The following is a 24,695-nucleotide window of genomic DNA, read 5'->3' on the forward strand; positions in this document are numbered from 1 at the left end:
CCCCTTACCCGTCAAAAAAAAAAAAAAAAAAAGGGCCAAAGACCTTAACAGACAACCAACCAAAATATACAGATGGCAAATTAAGTATATGAAAAAATGTTTCACATCATGTCATCAGAAAAATGCAAATTAAAACAATGAAGAGATACTATTACATGCCTATCAGAATGGCTAAAATCCTGAACACTGACACCACCAAATGCTGGTAAGCTTATAGAGCAACAGGAACTCTCATTCACTGCTGGTGGAAATGCAAAACAGTACAGCCACTTTAGAGGACAGTTTGGCAGTTTCTTACAAAACTAAACATACTCTTACTACATGATCCAGCAATCTTCTTTGGGAGATTGGTATTTACCCAAAGGAGTTGAAAACGTACATCCACACAAAAACCAGCACGAGGATGTTTATAGCAGCTTTATTCATAATTGCCAAACTTGGAAGCAACTGAGATGCCTCTTAGCAGGTGAATGGATAAACAAACTGTGGTACATACAGACAATGAAATATTATTCAGTACTAAAAAGAAATGTTATCAAGCCATGTAAAGAAATGGAGGAAATTTTAATGCGTTATAAGTAAAATAAACCAACCTGAAAAGTTCACATACTATATGATTCCAACTATATGACATTTTGGAAAAGGCAAAACTCAGTAGACAGAAAAAAAAAGCAGCTGCACCCAGGGGTTAGGGGGAAGGGAGGGATAAATAGGCAGAGCACAGAGAATTCTTAGGGCAGTGAAACTATTCTGCATGATACTATAATGGCAGGCATATTTCATTATACATTTGTTCAAACCCACAGAATACACAACTTCAATGTAAACAATGTACTCTGGATGACAATGATGTGTCAGTGTAGGTTCATCAGTTGTAACAAACGCACCCTTCTAGTGGGGGATAAAGGGAGAGGCTGTGTATGTGTGAGGGCAGGGGATATATGGGAAATCTCTGTATCTCCCATTCAATTTTACTGTGAACCTAAAACTGCTCTAAAAAACTAAAGTCTAGGGCTGGCCCGGTGGCGCACTCGGTACAGTGTGGCGCTTGGGAGTGCGGCGGCGCTCCCGCCAAGGGTTTGAATCCCATATAGAGACCGGTCCGCTCACTGGTTGAGCGCGGTGCGGGCATGACACCGAGGGTTGCGATCCCGTTACTAGTCACGAAAAAAGACAAAAAGGAAAAAAAAAAGTCTATTAAATAAACAAATAAATGTTTAAGATTATTAGTCTTTTGGAGAGAACAGTTGCTCAATGTGTTGAGAACAATGGGGAAAACACCAGTAATCAACTGAAATACAAGGCAAACAATTTTGAGTGGTTTTCCTTGGCTCTTACTACTGCTCAGCTGTTATTTATTCTAGGAGTCAAGGCTGAATTTGAAGTGACTAAACAACGGGCACAGAATAATTATAGGCAAAAATATTTCTAATGAAATTGAGAAAATGCTAATCTACTACAACCTGAAGTGGAATCTGCTAAGATGTGTTACTGATAGTGGCAAAAATATGTGTAGAGCAGAAAAAGGTATTAGTTGAATAAATTTACAAATATTGCGTAAATGTAAGGTATTTAAAACTATGATTATTCATTGTATTATTCATCAGGAGATACTCTGTGGAAAATATCTGAATCTCTCATATGTTAATGAACAAGGATTTTCAACAGTGAACTTCATTTGGTCTCATGAGCTTAACCATTGTCAGATCAATAAATTTTTGTCAGAATTAGAAGTTGAATACCCTACCACATACCCTACCACACAGTGGTTCAATGGCTTAGCAGTGGTAACATTTTATTGCAAATTTTTGAGCTCGGGCCGGCCCGGTGGCACACTGCTACAGTGTGCCGCTTGCGAGCGCGGTGGCACTCCCGCCAAGGGTTCGGATCCCACGTACAGACCGGCCGCTCACTGGCTGAGCGAGGTGCAGGCGCAACACCGAGGGTTGCGATCCCATTGCCGGTCCCGGTCCGGTGCGGGCGCGACACTGAGGGTTGTGATCCGTTGCCGGTCACGAAAAAAGACAAAAAGGAAAAAAAAAATTTTTTTTGAGCTCAACAATGAAACTGAAATTTTTCTGAACAAGAAGAATCACTCGGGCCGGCCCGGTGGCGCACTGCTACAGTGTACCGCTTGAGAGTGCGGCGGCGCTCCCGCCGAGGGTTCAGATCCCACATACAGACTGGTTCCCACTCACTGGCTGAGCGAGGTGCGGGCGCAGCACCGAGGGTTGCAATCCCGTTGCCGGTCCTGGTCAGGTACGGGCGTGACACCGAGGGTTGCGATCCGTTGCCGGACACGAAAAAAGACAAAAAAAGACAAAAAAAAAAAAAAAAGAAGAAGAATCACTCTCGGGCCGGCCCGGTAGCGCACTTGGTAGAGAGCGGCGCTTGGGAGCGTGGCAGTGCTCCCGCCGAGGGTTCGGATCCCATGCAGAGACCGGTCCGCTCACTGGTTGAGCGCGGTGCGGGCGCGACACTGAGGGTTGCGATCCCGTTACCGGTCACGAAAAAAGACAAAAAGGAAAAAAAAAAAGAAGAATCGCTCTCAACTACTGTTATCAAACAAACAGCTTTGGCAATTAGCTTTCTCTGCAGAGTTGAAAATATTTCTTAATGAACAATTTAAAATTAAAAGGCCTGCTGTTTGCCAGCCCTTCCCTAAGCAATTCTCCTAAGAATCAACGACACAATCCCCTGAACTGTGTTCTCCTTGTTGGGTACCCAGGTAAAGAAGGGTGTCCTACTCAGGGATATACAGACTCCTGGTTCCATAAGGCAGAACTAATACTGTTCCCTATCATGCCCAACAGGTAATAATGAAGAACCTATCCTTACAGCCAATGAGACAGCACAAGTCCTAAAATATCAGTAAATCTAAATGCCCTTTAAAGACTTGTAATGGATAACAAACTGGCCTTAGATGACATCCTGGCTAAAGAGTATGGTTGCCAACAACTCCTACTGCGTTTGGATTAATATTACTGATCCAGTGGAACAATCTACACATTCTAGGGGAAGGAATCTCAGCAGTTTTCTTTAATAAGACCTATCAGTACTCTCTGGGACTTATTCACTTGGCCACATCTGGGGTCCTGAAGTAGATCGCTGAGATCAACACTCCACAATAACCTCATCCTGCTAATGGGATTCTGCAGGTGGCCCTAGTAAAGTATCGAATGAGACAAATGAATGGATTTCAGTGAATTTCGCTGCATCTAATTTTGAAGGTTGATTATTGTGAGGTAGTCTGTAATGAACCAAGCATCCTTGTATGTCCTTGATGAGTGCAATAAGCTGAATCTTTATGTGCTCCCAAAATTCATATGTTAAAACCTAGTCCCCAATGTGATAGTATTTGGAGATGGGACCTTTGGGAGATGATTAGGTCACAAGGGCACAGCCCTCTTGAATGGGACCTGTGCCCTTATAAGAGAGGCCTCAGAGAACTCCCACTCCCCATTCTCCATGTGAAGTTCCAGCCAAAAGGCAGCTAGCTGCCTATGAACCAAGAAGCAGGCCCTCACCAGAAACCAAATGTGCTGACACCTTGATCTTGTACTTCCCAACCTCCAGAACTGTAAGAGATCAACTTCTGTTGTTTATAAGCCACCCAGTCTACGGTATTTTGTTATAGGAGCCTGAGCAAACTAAGAAAACTGGTCCGAAGTAGTGAGGGTGCTGCTGTAACAAACATCTAAAATTGTGGAAGCAGCTTTATAATTGGGTAATAGGTAGAGGCTGGAAGAGTTTTGAGGTACATGCCAGAGAAAGCCTACATTGCCATGAACAGACCTTTAAAGGTGATTCTAGTGGGGACTCAGGAGAGTAGAACTGTAGAGAAAAACTTAGTTTTTTTAATGAATACCTACATAGTCCTGAACAGAACGTTGGCAGGTATGTGGACAGTAAAGACCATTCTGATGAGATCTCAGATGGAAATGAGAAACATGTTATTGAACAATGGAGGAACAACTATCCTTGTTATAAAGTAGCAAAAAACTAGGCTGAACTATGTTTGTGTCCTAGGGTTTTGTGGAAGGTAGAACAGCCAAGCAATGAAATGGGCTCTTTGGCTGAGGAACTATCCAAGCAAAATGTTGAAGGAGGGGCCTGGTTTCTCTCAATTGCTTATATTAAAATGCAAGAAGAGTGAAATGATTTAAAGATGGAATCGTTTACCAGAAAGGAAGGAGAACTTAAAGATTTGGAAAATTCTCAGCCTACCCATATTGAAAAGAAGGAGAAAGCCTGTTTGGTAAAGAACATTAAGAGTGTGGTCAGCAACCATTTGATAAGGAGGTTAGTATGGGCCAGCCATCTCAACAGAGGCTAGGAGGTATTCTCCAAGACAGTAGAAGAATGACCCCCAAGGCAATTCAGAAATCATCAGGGCTGTCCTTCTCATCACAGACCTAGAGCTCAAGAGCCCTGGGGGCAGGAAGGTTTCAAAGAAAGTGACTACGGGACTTTGCCCTGACTCACTTTGCAGCCTCTGCTCCCACACTACAACACAACCTTCAATTGCCCCAGATGCAGTTCCAGCAAGCCCCGGTGTGGCACTCAGTAGAGCCATAGGGGCATGGCTGACTCTACCAAAATTTCAAAGCATAGGGCCTCCTGGAAGAGCCATGGGCTCAGGAACCCAGCTCTGTAGAGCCATGGGGCCCAGGTAGGGAGTGCAGACACAAAGCCACCACAGGGGAGGAATCACACAAAACTAGGGGGGTAAGGGCTACCAGAAGTCATGGGAGCCCAACCCCTGCCCAGCAAAGCTTCGATGGCAGAACCACTGCTCCACTGGGTCTGGAAGGTGAGACCTCTGTCCCAGTGGGTCAGGAAGGTGAGACCCCCACTCCAGTGTGTCCAGAAAGCATGTTCTCTATCCCAGTGGACCTGGAGGGCAGAGCATTAAGATTATTCTCAAGCCTTAAGGAATTCTAATGGAATTTGACCCATTGGAATTTGAGCCTATAAATCTAATGGAATTTGACCTGTTGGGTTTTGAACTTGCTTGGGACCTGTCCCTCCTTTCTTCTTTCCTAATTCTCCTTTTTGGAATGAAAATATGTATCCTATACCTGTCATGTTATATTTTGAAAGCACATAACTTATTGGGTTTCACAAGTTCGCAGATGGAGGTAATTTGCCAGAAAATGAATCACACCTTGAGTCTCACCCATATCTGATTTAAATGATATTTAGATGAAATGTTGGACTTTGGACTTTTGAGTTGATGCTGGAACAAGTTAAGATTTTGGAGGCTATTGGGATGAAATGAATATATTTGGCATATGAGGACATAATCTTGGGGGGGCCAGGGGAGGAATATATAATTTATCTTGCTCTAATCCACTGAGTCTTAATGTATACTTTTACCACCTGTGTTCTATGAGGTTGAGGTATGTAAACCGCATAAGCTTCGTAAAATTAATTCAGAATCTTTACTCCCAAACTAAAATGCTGTAAAGACAAAATCCCTAACACAGGTGTGCCACTCTTTTAGGCATTAACCATTATCAAGGCAACTGCTCAGTTAGACTTCCTATACATCCATCATTGCGGATGACTGCCGGGTGTAAATACCTGAGTTTTAGATCAACGGGATCCAATATTTTCAGAAGTTATAACTAGTTTTTAAGATGACATGTGAAAACTTAAAAAAAGATATGGTATGACAATTTGTAGGCCACATATTTATTTTACATGACAATATTCCCATAAAAGTATGATAACTCTTTGATTCAGTAGTTTGCCTCTAGATAATTTGGCAAATAACTGAAAAAAAGGGGGGGGGCAATATATAGTGGAAGTGCTCTTAACTGACTTCCACTTAAGTGATTTGCTGAATTAAGTGACCCACTAGAGTTTTTCATATACTGAACACGCCTACAGAAAACTGAGCACAGGGAGCTAGTAGACTACTCTGTAGCATGCTTGTGTAAGTAGTATGCTTACTAAGAATCAAGTTATTTTTCCCCTAACCTCCTTATGAAAGTTATATTTGTCATTAAATTAGTGTAATTTATTTAAAAACATGTACATCATTGAAATATGACTGTGCAGAGAACTGATGTTTCTATGAAAGTTAAATTAAATGCTTCAGCAAATTGCTTTAAAAACACCGTTATTAAGTTTGGCATGAGAGAAACAACTGTAATAGACTGGAGTAAATCATCAAAATCCAGATGATTCTTCAGTCAGATTCTTTTGTAAGTGTCTTTATGTTCTTATTCCACTTTAAATAAATGCTAGAAAGATGTCACGGAATTCCAATCCACAGACCCATATATTCACAGAAAAAGCCTTGGTCCTATATCAAATTATTAAATAAATATACACTTATTAACACTTTAAATTAAAATAAAATTTCTTATAATCTCTTTACTTATGATTCTCTCTTAAATTGACTTTTTCCATGAAAGCTCTATTACAAGCCCAAGTGGTCCAGGTGAGAAGGCTTTTACGGTAAACCAAAAATCTTACAGCAGTGCTCTTGATTTTTAAAAAACTGGAAATCATTTAGACATACAATAATGAAGGAGATGAATAGAAACTATAAACAAGTTTTAAAATAAAATTTATTAAAAAATAAAAATCACAAATAACTGATTACAACTATGTAAAAACTGTGTATACTGATAAAGATCAGAAGTCAACAGAAAGCAAAATAGTTGCTGTGTGAGTTTGGTGAGATTATAAATTAAATATTTGGTATCATGTTTTCTTTTACAAGTTTTTAGTCATTCAATGTAATTTTGTTTAAATAGCAACCTACCTTAGGGTATTTATAGTAGCACTGCTAGAACATCTGTCATCCACCCTACTGGATTCCATCATTTCTGAATCCTCAACACTACCCCTTCTTAAGCTAGAATGGCAGCAGATAAGTAAGAAATACCTCCACAGCTACAGTAGAAATTTATAGATAAGAATATTAAGAAGATCACGTTACATCTTAATGAAAAAGACTAATTCAGACTCCAGTAACTGTTTTAAGCTTAGTTTGGCAAATTATTTAAAGAATATGAGAGTACTTCAAAAAGTTCGTGGAAGGGGCCGGCCCGGTGGCGCACTGCGCTAGTGCGCCGCTTGGGAAGCGCGGCGGCGCTCCCATCGAGGGTTCGGATCCCACATTACAGACCGGTTCCCGCTCACTGGCTGAGCGAGGCGCGGGGGCAACACCGAGGGTTGTGATCCCGTTGCCGGTCCCGGTCCGGTACGGGGGCGACACTGAGGGTTGCGAACCGTTGCCGGACACGGAAAAAGACAAAAAAAAAAAAAAAAAAAAAAAGTTCGTGGAAAAATGGAATTAAAAGATAATATGAATCTTCCTGTGAACTTTCTGAAAACCCTCTCACATATACAACTTCACAATACAAAGAATTATGCTAAAAACTCTCTATCAGATATATGAATTTATTGTATAAATCTAATATCCCTGAAATAGTCAATTAAAAAACGTTATTATAAAATTTAAAAATAATTATGTAATTATAATCATGTCATATTAAGTGTGAAATCTCTAAAGACAGATGGATTTCTATAAATTTACACATACATAGTACACTTTTACCTGTATCAATGGCAATCATTTAAAATATTATGCTCTCAAAAAGCATCAAAAGTAGCTGCTTCTGAGAATGGGCCAAGGGGTGAGAAGAGAGAGGGTAAGGGGCTATTCTTTATAAGCTTATTAATATCTTTTGATCTTATAACCATACACATGAATAACTTAGATACATATACGTTTAAATATGAAGTCCTTATTACAACTTAATATAGCCACATAAACCGAAGATAATACCTTGGAGGGAAGAAAGAGGCTGCTCTTGCAGCTTCTCCTGAGAGAGCAGTCCCAAGTAGCTGAGAACAACATACTTTGTTTCATAGTGAAATCCTAGAGGCACAGTAGTAGAGGACGCCATTGAATGGGCTGGCACAGCTCCAAAGAGGCCTACTTACAGATGTGTGAAACCTAAAAACATAAAAGTATTTTTTTCAGTTTAAAGTATACTACATACCAGTACATTTTTCAACTGACTCCAATTATTCAAGTAAATACCAAAATAAATGCTTCTAAGACTTTTTTTCCCCCCAGCAATCTTAAAAAATGTAACTTTAATTTACTTACAAATGGAACTCAGTGCAAAAAAACATTAGGAACATGCCCTCCAACCCCCACTTCAGTACATGTTCTATTATTTCTTTTAGTAATAAAGCCACCTAAATTTTTAGTTAGGCCCATGGGTACACAGCTGCAGACTACATGTCCCAGTCCTCTTTGCAACTTCATGTGCTCTATACCATTAGTCTGAGCCAGAGGAATAAGTACAAGTTATACGTGCAATTTGTGGGTCTCTCCTGAAAGACTGGCTTTTCTCCTTTCTATGGTTTGGAATATTAATATGCCTGTGACGTAACCTTGACATTCAAACAAGGATACGACCCTACGGGATGGTAAAGCAACAAGTTGGACTGACCAGCCTGGACCACTCACTCCTAGACTTGGTTTAAGCCACTCGCATCTAAACCTCTTCGTTAGGCATCCTAACTTGTACCCTGATCTATACAACCACAACTCTCACCTTCGCACATAGACCTGGCAGCTGTTTTATCTACCACATCATAGTTGTTTCACACCAAAATGTCTCATGCCACTCTTAAGAGATTTCCAAATAACTTTGTTTTCTTTTTAAAACAACAAACAATATGGACTGCTTTAAGATCTCAACAAATATCCAGGAAAAAAAGAGAGGTTCAGATAACAATGGAAAAAAGAGACAGGCAATGCTGGCAAAATTTAACATTTGTGATAAGCAAACTAAGAGAAATGTCCTACAATAATGGAATAATAATTTTTAAAAATGCATGCAGAATTTGAAATACACAAAATAAGAGTGGCCATATAAAGAGAGAAAAAGAGAGATAACATGAAAATCTACTTAGAATAGTTAAATACTGTCTTTTTAAGAAATACATAACACCAAGGGGCTGGCCAGTTAGCTCAGCTGGTTAGAGCACCACCTTGTAACACCAAGGTTAAGGGTTCAGATCGCCATGCTGGCCAGCTGCCAAAAAGAACCCGAAAAGAAATGTATTCATGGTTACTACTAATATCACTGGTTTTTTTTTTTTTTTTTTTTTTGCGCAGATTTAAATTCTCTATTTAATTCTGAAAGTTAATTTCTTATTTTCTCTCGTTTTTTTAAAAATTTATTTTATTTATTGAATCAAAATTGAGTATACAGGGCCAGCCCGGTGGCGCACTGCTGCAGTGCGCCACTTGGGAAGCGCGGTGGCGCTCCCGCCGAGGGTTCGGATCCCACATACAGACTGGCCGCTCACTGGCTGAGCGAGGTGCGGGAGCAACACCGAGGGTTGCGATCCTGTGGCCGGTCCCGGTCCGGTACGGGCGCGACACTGAGGGTTGCGATCCGTTGCCGGGCACGAAAAAAGACAAAAAGGAAAAAAAAAAAAATTGAGCATACATATTTTGGGGGGTGAACATTGAGATATGTTGATCAAATCAATATTACTAGCATATATATTGTTACAAATCATAATTATTCTTTATGCCCCTTGTCCAATATCTCCCATTCCCCCATTCCCTCCCCCTCCCCCCTCTAATTACCCTAGATTTCTTCTCTCCTTCTGAAAGAATAATGGTTACTCTGTTAACTTGTTGCCTAGATGATCTGTCCAATGCTGAGAGATGTAATCAAGTCCCCCAATGTTATCATAGAGAAGACGCTTCTTCTGTCACTCTGAAATGGGCTTTATGGAAAGAGACATCCTCTTTTCTTTTTCTCTGCTGGTGACCCTTCTTGTGTGAATGCACTCCAGTGGTTGGCGGACCATCTGCGTGGTGGTTGTGGCATCTAACCACTTTTGCAGTAGCCATGGTTATTGTGGTGGCTGTGGTGCGCCACCCACATGGGGGTGCTGTTTTTGGCATGCTCCTTGGCACTGGCGGTATGCCTGGTTGTGGGGTGTGTCTGGTCCCCTTATCCATGCCTCTGGTCCCTGGGCAGGCCCCAAGATGCTGGTGCCATGTGCCTGGTTGTGGGAGGGGTGTCTGGTCTCCTTCTCCATACCTTGGGTCACTGGGCAGGATCCAAAGCACTGGCTTGGTGTGCCTGGTTGTGGGAGAGAGGTCCAGTCCCCTTCTCCATGCCTTGGGTCCCTGGGCGGGTCCCGAGGCACTGGCACAGTGTAATATCACCATTTTCTTTCTTTCTTTCTTTTTTTGGTGGTTGACCGATACTGGAACCAAACCCTGGACCTTGGTATTACTGTGTTACTGGCACCACATGCTAACCAACTGAGCTAACACGTCAGCCCCAATATCCAACATTTAAAAGTCCCTATTGCTTCTACCTTCAGGGAACAATGCTACTAAACTATATCAAAATATCCAATAAACCAAACAACAGGCCTACCTTATTCAACTTTAAAAGCTCCCATAGAGGAGATCCAATCAAGATGGTGGAATAGACGGTCCCCAGCATCACTCTCTCCCACAAATCAACCAAATTTATAACTATAAAAATGTAACATCAGCCAAACCAGAGCTGCTGGAGCTCAGGGAAAGAGGAGGAAAGACCTATGGAGTTCATGAAGATGGGAGAAACCACAATGAGAGAAAGAAAAACTGCTCTGAGCGTTTCGGGCCGCGGCTGCTTTAAGGCTTGAGCTGCCGTGCGCATGGAGCAGGAGCCAGCAGAAGCCATAGCTGTGCCCTTCAGATGGAGTTACTTGGAGGTGGCAGGGGAGAAGAGGGCCTTGGTGGCCCCCAGGACAGCAAGACAACTAACGGGGTTCCCATGGACCCACGCAGGAGCGAGGAGCCAGAACAACTGAAAAAGGGGAGCTATTCAGAGGCTGGTGAGTCATCACAAGGGACCAGCACAGAGCCCATCCCATGAGAAGTGTTTGGAGCACAGGTAATGGGGGAGACGTGCCCACCAGGGGAACACTGGGACACAGCAAGACAGCCGATCTGCCCCCCAATCAGCACAGGACCACTCAGAGGAGACTGGTCAGGAATGCAGAACTGCATGGGGTGCGGTTTGATGAAAAAACTCAGGCCCAGATCAGAGACTCTACAGAACACAGATCCACCAGGTCTCTGGAGAGCCGGAAGTACCTATAAGGTCAACCATTAAACCCTGAGCTGCACAAAATGCCTTCCTTAGGGAAACAGCAGCAAAGTAGCAATTTAAACAACCACACAGCTTAAGTACTGGTTCCCACAGGAAGTTCCCCCATGTTAGAAGCAAAGGACAAAAAATTAGTTCTGGCCCAGGCACACCACCAGCACCTTGGGGCCTGCCTGGGAACTGGAGGCTTGGATCTGGGGACTGGACCCCACTCCCACTTCCAGGCAAACTGCACCAGTACCTTGGGGTCAGCCTGGGGACCTGAAGCATGGAGAAGGGGAGTGGACCCCCCTCCCACAACCAGGCACACCACACCAGCACCTTGGGGCCTTCCCAGGGACCTGAGGCAAGGAGAAGGGGACTGGACATCTCTCCCACGACCAGGCACACTGAGCCAGCACTTTGGGGCCCACCCAGGGACCCAAGGTATGGAGTCGGGGACTGGACCTCTCTCCCACAACCAGGCACAACATGCCAGCAACTCGGAGCCCACCCAGGGACCTGGGGCAAGGAGAAGGGGAATGGTCCTCTCTCCCACAACCAGGCACACTGCGCCAGTACCTCGGGGCCTGCTCTGGGACCCGGGACATGGAGAAGCGGACTGGACCCCTCTCCCACAACCAGGTACATGGTGCCAGAGCCTTGGGGCCTGCCCAGGGACCAGAGGCATGGAGAAGGGGACCAGACACACCCCACAACCAGGCATACCGCCAGTGCCAAGGAGCATGCCAAAAACAGCCCCTCCATGTGGGTGGCCCACCACAGCCACCACAATAACCATGGCTACTGCAAAAGTGGTTAGATGCCACAACCACCACGCAGATGGTCCGCCAACCACTGGAGTGCATTCACACAAGAAGGGTCACCAGCAGAGAAAAAGAAAAGAAGGGTCACCAGCAGAGAAAAAGAAAACAAGAGGATGTCTCTTTCCATAAAGCCCATTTCAGAGTGACAGAAGAAGCGTCTGCTCTATGATAATATTGGGGGACTTGATCACATCTCTCAGCATTGGACAGATCATCTAGGCAACAAGTTAACAGAGCAGCCATTATTCTTTCAGAAGGAGAGAAGAAATCTAGGGTAATTAGAGGGGGCAGGGGGAGGGAATGGGGGAAGGGGAGGGATTGGACAAGGGGCATAAAGAATAATTATGATTTGTAACAATATATATGCTAGTAATATTGATTTGATCAACATATCTCAATGTTCAACCCCCAAAATATGTATAATCGATTTTGATTCAATAAATAAAATAAATTTTTAAAAAAAAAAGCTCCCATAAACTTCAGAAGGGTATTTCAAAATTATTGATACATATTCCGAAGAAAGGGGAAAAATGTTACAGCTTACTTAACAGGAATGAAAGACAAACCCACTGCATTCTTTCAGGGTGTATTACTCTTGAAGAGCTCAAAACATTTGATCATACTTTTACACTGTTACCATTTAAGAGTGGGAAGACAGTGTTCCAAATTTACTTATATGGGAAACTCATAGAGGTAAAATAAGTTTTCTGAGGTCCATCAGTCAAGTATGGACAAACAGCAGCACTGTAGTAGACATCTGCCTTTTTATTTTATTTATACAATATTTTTGCCTGCCTGCCATCTGTACCCAATTTCCTATCTATGGAGCACCACACACTGTGTAAACCTTGGTTAGAAACAGAAATCAGGGGGGCTGGCCCGGTGGCGCACTGGATAGTGCGCCGCTTGGGAAGCGCGGCGGCGCTCCTGCCCGAGGGTTCGGATCCCACATGCAGACCGGTTCCCGCTCACTGGCTGAGCGAGGCGCAGGAGCGACACCGAGGGTTGCGATCCCGTTGCCGGTCCCGGTCCGGTACAGGGGCGACACTGAGGGTTGCAATCCGTTGCCGGACATGGAAAAAGACAAAAAAAAAAGAAACAGAAATCAGGGCCGGCCCCGTGGCGCACTTGGGAGAGTACAGCGCTTGGGAGCACAGTGGTGCTTCCGCCGCGGGTTCAGATCCTATATAGAGATGGCCGGTGCGCTCACTGGCTGACCGCGGTGCGGGCAACACCAAGCCAAGGGTGCGATCCCCTTACCGGTCACAAAAAAAAAAAAAAGAAAAGAAACAGAAATCATCTAGCCCCCACTACAAAAGCTAAAATGGGCCAAAGATTTTTCTTCATGTTCCCTGGCACCTAGGGTACAGATATGTGATCTAGGTTCAGTCAAGTCAGAGGGCTCCCACCTGGGGTTTGGGATTTGGAACCTAGGAAAACATTTTTTTAAATTTTTTTAAAAGATGACCGGTAAGGGGATCTTAACCCTTGACTTGGTGTTGTTAGCACCATGCTCACCCAGAGAGCTAACCGGCCATCCCTACAGGGGATCCAAACTCGTGGCATTGGAGTTATCAGCACCATACTCTCCCTAGTGAGCCACGGGCCGGCCTTAAAACATTTAAAGATAATTCACAGAGAAGGTGGTAGTACGAGTTCAGCAGTGGCAAGAATCCAGTAGCAGTGACCTAACTATTCTACTCCTCTGGCCCAACCTTGATTGAGTCTACAGCCAACTCTTCCCTTGTTCCTACCTGTCACCAAAGCTTAATTCTCCAGCTTTCCCATCCATTCTTTGAATTACCCAACACCCTTCCCATAAGTCATTTTTCTGTTTAAGACAGAATCAGTTCATGTTGTTTGCAACTAAGACCTAACTGGAACAAGTTACTACTACTTTCATGTGAAGATTACAAGACTAACTTTGTAGTTTAGAAAAATCTTCTAATTCTGAAAAGTCCACAAATAGACCTAGTAATACAATTACATCTAGAAGTACAATTACAGTTACAGACCAACAACAACAACATATACGACAGTGGTCCCTTGAGATTACAATGGTCATGTCATATAGGCTAGGTGTGTTGTAGGATATATCACCTAGGTTTGTGTAAGTACATTCTGTGACATTCACACAAGGAAACTGCCTAATGACGTGTTTCTCAGAATGTATCCCTGTCATTAAGTGATGCATGACTATACATTCTAGAATTGAAATAGAAGGCGATGCTTCTGATAACTTTTTGTGTTCATTCAAACACACATTTCTTAAGCTATAATCTATAGGCATTATGCACAAAGACAAATATGATAAATCACCTGCCCTCAGGAGTTTTCAAACAAGTGGAGGAAAACAAAAATACTGCCTATACACAAATAAGAATAAAGTTCTTCTCTTCTTTAATGATACAAGTCAGTATCCATGAGAGAGGGGGAGGAAAACCAAAAAGAGTAAGCAGGCAAATCTCTCTGAGGCAGAGAAAAAGGAAGTGGAAATCAGGAAAGGCTTTATAAAGTAAAATCTGAGCCAACCCTGGAACATGAGGAGGTGTTCACTAATTGAACCAGCTGGGGGGTGGGACAGAGATGAATGTCAGACACGAAGATTAGGAAAAGGCACAGAAGTTTTTTGAAACAGCATGAAATAATATAAAAACTACTGGGCCAGCCCGGTGGCGCACTGCTACAGTGCGCAGCTTGGGAGCGCAGCGGCATTCCCGCCGAGGGTTCGGATCCCACGTACAGACCGGTTCCCGCTCACTGGCTGAGCGAGGTGTGGGCGCGGCACCAAGAGTTGCGATCTCATTGCCGGTCCCGGTCCGGTATGGGCGCGACACTGAGGGTTGCGATCCGTTGCCGGACACGAAAAAAGACAAAAAGGAAAAAAAAAAAAACTACTAAAGAATTTGGCATGAGTAGATCAGGGGATTATTAGCTTAACAAGAGCAAGGAGCAGTCAGCATTTCGTGTGCCTTGTAGGCTACAGGATCCTAATTTGGGTTTTATCCTAAAGGCCAGAACTTATTTTAACCATGTCTATGAATGGGCATCTATGAATCTCCTAAAACTGTAAGCAATTCTGTGTACATGAGCATTTGTTCTGGAGAGAAAAATCACTTTACTTCTTTCATTAGAAACTCAAACTAGAACACGATGTCGAACAGGTTAAAAACTACTATAGAACACCATAAGGAACCACTGAAAGGTTCTAAGCAAGAGAAGAATATTAACAGATTTCTTCTTTAGAAAAGTCATCCCAGGGCCGGCCTGTGGCTCACTTGGGAGAGTGTGGTGGGGACCACACAAAGTCCAGGGTTAAGATCCCCTTACTGGTCATCTTTATTTAAAAAAAAAAAAAAAAGGGCCGGCCCCGTGGCGCACTCAGGAGAGTGCGGCACTTGGGAGCACAGCGTTTGGATCCTATATAGGGATGGCCGGTGCACTCACTGGCTGAGCGCGGTGCAGGTGACACTAAGCCAAGGGTTGCGATCCCCTTACCGGTTACAAAAAAAAAAGAAAGAAAAGTCATCCCAGAGGTCGTGTGGAAGATAGAATGGAGACTGGAGGCAAGGAGGCAAGGAGACAAGTTAGGGGAATACTGGAAAAATCTAAAGAGATGTATGAAGGCATTAACTAGCAAAGAAACACTGAAAAGGGGAGGGAGATTAATAGGAAAAAGGGTAAGAATTCAAAGATTTGTTAATTAACTCAATTAGAGAGTAATTTAGGAAGCTATAGGGAAAGCGATATTCCTATTTCTCAAACTAGATAATATAGAAAGAGCTGGTTTGGGGGAAAAAGATGAGTTTACTTTGGGATGTAAAGAGGTCCCCAAGTTACAATGGTATGACTTATGATGTTTTTCACTTTATGAAGGTGCGAAAGCAATATGTACTCAGTAGAAATTGTACTCACACAACCATTCCATTTTCATTTTCAGTCCCGTATTCAATAAATTACATGAGATATTCAACACTATTATAGAATTGGCTTTGTGTTAGATGATTTTGCCCAACTGTAGGCAATGTAAGTGTTCTGTGCAAGTTTAAGGTAGGCTAGGCGAAGCTATGATGTTCAGTAGGTTAGGATTATTAAGTGCATTTTCAGATTACAACGTTTTCAGCTTATGATAAGTTTACCGGGATGTAACCCCATCATAATTCGAGCAGCACCTATACTGAATTTTAAACTATGTATGGGTTGCCCAGGTGGAGATGTACAACAAGCAGCTGGACATACAAGTCAAACTCAGAAAGAAGTCTGGACGGGAGACAAAATTCTAAACACTCTGTACAGATGCAAGTCAATAACATTACGTAAGAAGAATGAACAGAGAGCAATGATTTCCAATGGGAAGGGAGAAGAGGGGAAATAATGTTTGAAAAAGCATACTCAACATACAGTTTCATATTTGGAAAAGGAAAATCACCTATTGTTTTCAGATTACCAAGTATAGAAAGTAAAGCTCAGTGGGCCGGCCCGGTGGCGCACTGCTACAGTGCGCCGCTTGGGAGTGCGGCGGCGCTCCCGCCGAGGGTTCGGATCCCACATACAGACCGGTTCCCACTCACTGGCTGAACGAGGAGCGGACGCGACACCGAGGGTTGCGATCCCGTTGCCGGTCCCGGTCCGGTACGGGTGCGACACTGAGGGTTGCAATCCGTTGCCGGACACGAAAAAAGATAAAAAAAGAAAAAAGAAGAAAAGAAAGTAAAGCTCAGTAACTCTTCTCTGCCAGGGCACGCGCACGCGCGCGCACACACACACACACAACACACACACACACACACACACACTCTCTTTCTCCATTCATCAGGCAGAAGAGAAAACACACACACACAGAGGAACACACACACACACACACTCACACTCACACCCTCCCTTCCCTCCATCCGGCCACCACCATCACCACCAGAATGAGAGCTAGGGAAATGTTTATTTATTTCCTTTTGATAAAGGAGACATGGAGACATGGATTAAAAAATATGTCAAGAAATACCTGTATAATCTTAAAAAGAATCATGGTAAAATTCAGGGCAAAAAAAATTTAAGAGTTGGCCAAAAGATGAAAAGCCAGCAAAGGAGACCTCTTATTCTAGGCTGGAACTGTCAGAGAGGTAGAAAGAAAACCAGGAGAGTGTGGTCATAGAAGTAAGGGAGGCACTTCAATAAGTAGGTAGTGAACAGATGTGTGAAATATAACGACATGTCAAGAAGAACAAAAGTGAGAAGCGTCAACTGGATTCGGGCATTAGGAAGTCATCCATGAGCTCTGGCAGTCTGGTTTGACTGGCAGGGGCAATGGCAATGGTGGAAGGCAGGGATCTGAAGAGTGAATGGGAAGTAAAATAGAGAAAGTGAATTTTTGTCTATTCTTTCAAAGAAAGAATTTGGTTTGGAGGGAAGAAATAAATGGAGGATGAAGAGAGACAAAGGCTTGGGAGAGTTCATTTGTTTTGTTTTGTCTTTGTACACAATGAAGGAGACTTAAGCATGTTTACACTCAGTGGAGCAGGAGCCTACAAGGAGAGCAAGGAATACACTACGAAGCAGAGTTCCAAAAGAGATGGGGGAGAACTGATGACATCAGCAACAATTTAAGCTTTAAAAAGGCTCAGTAGCTCTTTGGTAACGAATAAAAAAGGACTTACACTTTGAAAAATGCTTTAAATAAAAAACTGACGTTCTCTCATTTGTTTTATTCAAATTTCTTGTATTTATCAAGAATGCCCATCACTAAAGACACTTAGTCATTCCCCAACCCAGATGCCACACACAAGGCATAGTTCACCAAGTTTCCAAACTTGATATTAGCACAATGCTCTTTGAATTTATTACAAAACCCAACTGCCTAATTAGAAAAGCAATCTTAACCATGGATTTCATCATTTTCCACCTTCCACACTCACCAACCTATTTGTAATAAAGTCTTTAGCTCTAGCATATATGGTAATGTAACAACCTGAATAGAAGTGACTCCATTTTGTTAAGCCTTTGAATTTAAAAACTTGTTCTCTCCTTTAACCCAAACCACACAGCCTACAGCTAATTGCCAAAACACAATGACTCTTGCTCTCACATTGTATACAAATAACTAGAGAGAAAATTATTAACCCAGATGGCCATTCTTTACTAGCTTACTAACCTTATCTTATTTGAGGATAACAGGAACTGAAACCACAGAGAATGAAGTATGATACTGGTCAATTCCCACCTGGGAAGTCCCTTGACAATTATCTGAAACACTGAAGCACATCTGCACATCCCTGCTTGGTCACCATGAATCAACTTCCCACCCCAGACCTCTATAAAACTCTCTGGCAAACCTGGGAGAAACAGAGATTGTCTTTGAGACATAGTCCACCATCGTCCCAGGCCGCTGGCTTCCTGATTAAAGGATACCTTTCCTTATGCCAACACTTGTCCCTCAATTATTGACTATTGAGCGGCAAGCAATCGTACCTCTGGGGTTTCAGTAACATTAATGCTTATACATCTATATATTCGGTGAATGGTTATATTGTGTATTATTCATTTAAATTCAGTATGCAGTTTTTAGACTTTAAATGTATTATTTGAGGCTGGCTGGTTAGCTCAGTTGGTTAGAGTGTGGTGTTACAACACCAAGGTCAAGGGTTTGGGTCCCCATACCACTCAGCCACCAAGATTTTGGGGGGAAAAAAGTGTATTTGGCATCGTAGTTATAAACATACCAGACCTGCAGTATAAAATACCCATCCAACTTCTAATTTAGCTTCAATTTCCAGTTGTGTAGCAACGAAGTAGCTCATTTAGGCCTGTGATTAAGTGTGGGGCAGACGGATCCCAGAAACACTATTATATAACTAGTGCATTTGTATTAAATTATAGGGCAAAGGCATTGAGAATATGCCAACTGTAAACTCCACAGGACTACTACAGGGTCATGTCTCTAAGGGTATTCTGGGAAGAGAAAATACCCACTTTCTTTGTAACATTCTGTAGTGCCTAATCAGCATACTACACTAGGGGCTCTTGTATTTCTAACAAACATCATAAATAGATTACATCTGCATGCAACATTTATTTCTTTTTTTTTTTCCTTTTTGTCTTTTTTACTGACCGGTAACAGGATCGCAACCCTTGGTGTCGCGCCCGTACCAGGGACCAGCAACGGGATCGCAACCCTCGGTGTTGCGCCCGCACCGCACTCAGCCAGTGAGCGGGAACTGGTCTCCACATGGGATCCGAACCCTCGGCGGGAGCGCCGCCACACTCCCAAGCGGCGCACTCTCCAGTGCGCCACCAGGCCGGCCCGCAACATTTATTTCTAAAGCATTTTTCCGTGTGGTGTCACAGAATGCTTGAATGAAAAGGTAATAGTCTCAATTTTACAAATGAAGAAACAAGAACAGACAATTTATTTGCCTAAAATCATACAGCCAGTTAACAGTGCAACCACGTAATTAGTTATAAACTCTTCTCTTCCTCTTAGCCTTCATACGCATTCAGTCAACACACATTTACTACATGCCAGGCAATGTACTGGGTAAGAGGAATGCACAGATGAAAACACTAACACCGATAATAGGGGAAGAAATGGCAGAAAAACAAGGTTGTTTCCCTAATATCAGACACCCAGAATACTGAAAGAAGCAAATTTGTCAATTTGGATAAAAGGTAAACATGATCTGGAACTACCACCCAAAGCTTTCCTGGAAGCAAGGGACAATGCTCAGGTCCATCTCACTACTGCCTCACCAACACAGAGTATACTTCATATCTAAAAAACAGGTATTTCAAGCTTCCTTTTAAATGAGGAGAGGGAAACAGGTACTTTTACTCTTTAAATTTTATCTACTAGGTCCTTTTAGGATTCAAATTAGGGGGTAGAGGTGGGGAGAAAAAAGAATTCAAATTAGGTACAATTGATCTTGATATCAAGAAGTGATTAAATATGTGCATGATCTTGGGGCCGGCCCGGTGGCGCACTGGATAAGTGCGCCGCTTGGGAAGCGCGGCGGCGCTCCCGCCCGAGGGTTCGGATCCCACGTACAGACCGGTTCCTGCTCACTGGCTGAGCAAGGCGCGGGAGCAGCACCGAGGGTTGCAATCCCGTTGCCGGTCCCCGGTCCGGTACGGGGGCAACACTGAGGGTTGCGATCCGTTGCCGGACACGGAAAAAGATAAAAGACAAAAAAAAAAAAAAATATGTGCACGATCTTAAACACAAAAACTCCTATCTTTTGCACAACTCTCCTATCTTTTGCACAACTCAAACTACTGAACATATTTATGTCACCCTGCTTTACACAGTTTGTTCGTCTATTAAGTAGCAAGTAGTTATCAGCCAGACAGACAGCCTGAGGAAGCTTAAAGTAACTTAATCCTGTGTTTCTACATTTATTCGGTGGCATCTCCAAACCAGACACAAATAAAACATCCATGATCCCTCAGTAACAAATGTAATAGCCACAATTCTACAATACATGATTTTTTTTTTCAGAAAAACAAATTTCTATTATGAGTACTAGTGCAAATTCCAAGACACTAGCACTGATTATACTGCAGGAATTAGGCACATTTTATGAACTATAATCAAAAGGAATGCAGCAACTATTAAACCCTATTATAAATTCCTATCGAAAGCATATCTGCAGCAACATGAGTCTTTTCTATTTATATCCAAACTTGTCTCATAATAATCAGTTGGATGCTTGTTAAAAATAGAAATTTCTAGCACCCACCTCAAACATACTAATTATGAAAGAATATCATACCTATACTGTATTTTTTAACCTCACAGAACCAATAATAGAAACACCTTACAATTTAACATATTTTAATTAAGTTATTTCAGGAACCCTTTGTTTTTAGGCCATTCCTTTCCACTAAAATAAAGTTAAAACGTAATAAGATTGTTAAATACTCGGGCCGGCCCGTGGCTCACTCGGTAGAGTGCGGTGCTGATAACACCAAGGCCACGGGTTCGGATCCCATGTAGGGATGGCCGGTTAGCTCACTGGTTGAGCGTGGTGCTGACAACACCAAGTCAAGGGTTGAGATCCCCTTACCGGTCATCTTTTAAAATAAAAAAAAAAAAAAAAAAGATTGTTAAATACTCTAGTGATACAGAGTTGAACACATCTATAATCCCAGTTAATAAAGAAAAAATAAAAATTCACAGATAACTCAGTCACACATCAAAAATCGGGAATTTTAAACATTAACAGTTTCATGGCTATCAGATCTTTCATTTCAAGACTCACTGGTGGCTTTGATAGGAAATTTTTTTTAAGTTCCACAAATTATCATGAAGTCCAACAACAGTATTTTTAACTCATGCTTTATTAGCTCCTAATGAATTCTAAGCTTTCTCAAAAAGAAGTACAATAAAATAATCCTAATAAAAATAGAGAAATTGTGAAAATTCACCCACCTGAAGAATGCAACTGAGCAAGGTGCCATTCTTGAAACTCAGTAGACACTAGTATTCTAGTGTAGACTATCCCTTTACAATGCCTAATTGAAACACTCTAGTCCAATCTTGTGTTAAGAGCTGCCCAGGGCCGGCCCAGTGGCGCACTGGATAGTGCGCCGCTTGGGAAGCGCGGCGGCGCTCCCGTCCGAGGGTTCGGATCCCACGTATAGACCGGTTCCCGCTCACTGGTTGAGCGAGGCGCGGGAGCAACACCGAGGCTTGCGATCCCGTTGCCGGTCCCCGGTCCGGTACGGGGGCAACACTGAAGGTTGCGATCCGTAGCCGGACACGGAGAAAAGGAAAAAAAAAAAAAAAAAAAAAAAAAAAAAAAAAAAAAAAGAGCTGCCCAAAAGTATTTTCTCTAAGCAGTCGCATTCACAGACGTGCCAACTCACAGAGGAATGCCTCATTCTCACACCCCCCTCCCCACAATACGACTTTCACAATAAGTTAACTAGGCTTCCCATGTACGTGTACATAGCTTGTGTAAAAGGGAGACATAAAATTTAGTTACTCTGCTCCACTTCTACGTATGATGCCAGAGAGAAATGGAAGCACATCTACACAAAAACTTGCACATGAATGTTCAAAGCAGCATTATATACAACAGCCAAAAAGTGGAAATAACTCCCCTTCAACTGACGAACAGATTTTTAAAAATCTGGTATGTCCATATACTGGAATATTATGTGGCCATAAAAAGGCATGCTACGACATGTATGAACTCTGAAAACATCATGCTGAGTGAAAGCCATTCACAAAAGACCACATATTATATGATTCCATTTATATAAAATATCGAGAATATGCAAACCTATAGATACAGAAAGTAGTTAGTGGTTGCCTGGGGGCGGGGGATGAGAGGGAATAAAGAATGACTGCTAATAGGTATGTGTTTCTTTTTGGGGTGATTGTTGCACCAACTCTGTGAATTACACTTAAATCGGTGAGTTGTATGGTATGTTAATTATTATCTCTAAAGATATTAAATAATCAGCTACTCTGAAAATAGCACCCTCCAACTCTGTAATATATATTAAACAAGAACTGGTACTGACCATTTATTTAAAATAAGATATGAATCAAATTCATGTCTGAAAAATAATGATAAAAGCAGGATGGCAGAACTAGGTATTGTTTCAAAATGTCTTTTGTATGTTTAAAATATTTCATAAGAAAAAATATTTTAAAAATGATTATTGTTGCAAATTATTTGTCCTGAAAACTTAATGTATATGATATTTAACAGGTATTTATTAAATTATGTGCTAGTGAGCACATTTTTTTTCTCCAAAACTGGTTGGACTCAACTTTACACATCCTCCAAATGACTTCAATTACTGGAGTACACTGCTCCACATAAGAAAATGAGCCATTTGAAAAAAATACTTAACCAACTGCATACTGGTAGGTACTCTTCAGAGTAAAAGTGGGGGCTAGCAGCTTAGTTCAGTTGGTTAGAGTGCGGTATTATAACACCAATGTCAAGGGTTCGGATCCCCATAGAGGCCAGCCGCCCAAAAAAAAAGACAGCAAAAGAATTTTCGAAATCTTTAAATGCCTATTACTAAACGAAAAATATTTCATAATGGCTTAAGTATTTTCAATTTGCAGATACAATTGTGTAGGGTACATTTATCCAACTGTGTATATGAAGTCTAAGCAGTTCACTACCTACTACCCACACAAACACTTGCTTAATTTTCGGGGGGGGGGGGTTCGGGGGGGTTAAAAAAAAGAAAAGGGTCTGAAGGGGGGGGCAACTCATCCAAGGTCAAAGTCTAAGCAGTTCACTACCTACTACCCACACAAACACTTGCTTAATTTTCGGGGGGGGGGGGTTCGGGGGGGTTAAAAAAAAGAAAAGTGTCTGAAGGGTGTGGCAACTCATCCAAGGTCACACAACAAGTCAGAGCAAAGAGCAGCGTTCTGGTTTACACTAAGCCTCCAGGGAAAATCTGACAATTTCGCAAAAAGATTGTTTTGTTTTGCATCATAAACAAAAAAAGGGGTGAGGGGACTATCAGCTTAGCTCAAAACTTCTAAATAGAAACAGTGAGATAGCTATTTTGGATAAACACAGTGGGAGTGGTTAAGAGCTGAACACAGCTATCGGTCAAGAGCAAGTGAACAACTGGCCAGACCCGTGGGATTTTCAAGCCTAGGTTAAGCCTCAACTCAAGAAGTCTAGCTCTTCCTCACAGGCGGTTAGGAAGACAAGATACTCGGGATCTCTTTAGGACGTTGAGGACAAAATCAAAGGAAAAAACGACTAAGTGTGAACTGTACTGCCTCCAAGGGTAACCCAGGTTTTTCTGAAAAAAATAAAATAACAATTATGGGTGTCAAAACAGCAGTGAATTAAGGCTAAGAAACTTAAGTTTTCTAACGACTTGTGAGAAGTAACTGCTAGAACTGGCAAAGCTAACCTATAATCGTCTTAAGTGAATCCCATGAAAACCTTTTTCTCGACCAAAAAGAAGTCCACGTTCCCCAGTCCGGCCCTAAAAATGGACCCGGGTTTTCCATGTGGAGCTATCCGCAGGGCAGGCTCGAGAAGAGGCCGAATGCCTCGTCTCGGGCGCCCACCAGAGGAGCCCTGCTGCGGTCCGCGCCGGGCACGCAGGCCCGGTCCGGCTGGACGGACAGGGCCCGGCTCCGAGCGCGCCGGGCGAGCGGGCGCCGCCGCACACTCTTTCCCACGCACACTCACGCGTCGTCGGCCCGGCTGGGGCTCGGTGGCTTGGCACGGTCCCCGGACAGTTTCTACCCAGGTGAAAACCGCCTCCTCACCCAGCTCTGTCTGCTCGCAACCCCACTCCCCTCACCTGGCCCCGGCCCCTGCCCCCGAAGAGATTGAAGAGGCGGCAGCGGCGGCAGTAGCTTCCAACAAGGTCCCCCAGCGGCGGCGGCTGCTCCGACCCGCAGCCCTAATCTACCGCCGCCGCCATGTTGGAGGGTGAGGTCACCCTGGCGTGCCTCCGTCACCGCCGGCGTCGGGGCGGGGAGGGGCGGGGCGCGACGGGCGCCGGAAGGGGGCGGTGCCGGCACCCGGAGCGGAAGCACCGACCATCGAGGCCTGGAGGTCTCTTCGCGCAGAAGTGACCCTAAGGGCCGACCCCTCCTGGAGTTTCCCTCTTCCTCACCACTTCTGGTCGCTGGTCGCTCGGAGGGGAAGAGGTGGGGTTCTGACGAGCCAATGTCTGTGCAGGGACAAAGGCCGGCGACTCCAGAAATGAGACATCGTTGCACCCACCGAAGACGAGG

General features: G+C 43.2%; 1 protein-coding gene across 5 annotated transcripts in view; it reads right to left on the bottom strand.

Moving 5' to 3' along the window:
* BCL2L13 (BCL2-like 13 (apoptosis facilitator)) overlaps positions 1-24,405 on the bottom strand; it is a 91,234-nt gene extending 66,829 nt beyond the window's left edge. For 3 of the 5 annotated variants that reach the window (XR_550892.1, XR_550890.1, XM_008578182.1), the window contains exons 1-2: positions 24,257-24,341; positions 7,808-7,978 (exon numbers count right to left, since the gene is read on the bottom strand). Coding sequence is in view for 2 of the 5 variants with exons in the window: in XM_008578182.1 (XP_008576404.1) it covers positions 7,808-7,928 (121 nt within the window). In the remaining 3 variants the exon portion in view is untranslated. Of the gene's footprint in view, positions 1-7,807; positions 7,979-21,386; positions 21,486-24,256 lie in introns of those variants that run through there. The other 2 variants (XM_008578197.1, XM_008578189.1) reach the window with 2 other exon arrangements.
* Positions 24,406-24,695: the final 290 nt, after the last annotated feature.

Source organism: Galeopterus variegatus, unplaced genomic scaffold (genome assembly GCF_000696425.1).
Source record: "Galeopterus variegatus unplaced genomic scaffold, G_variegatus-3.0.2 Scaffold73, whole genome shotgun sequence".
In the NCBI taxonomy this organism is placed as follows: Eukaryota; Metazoa; Chordata; class Mammalia; order Dermoptera; family Cynocephalidae; genus Galeopterus; species Galeopterus variegatus.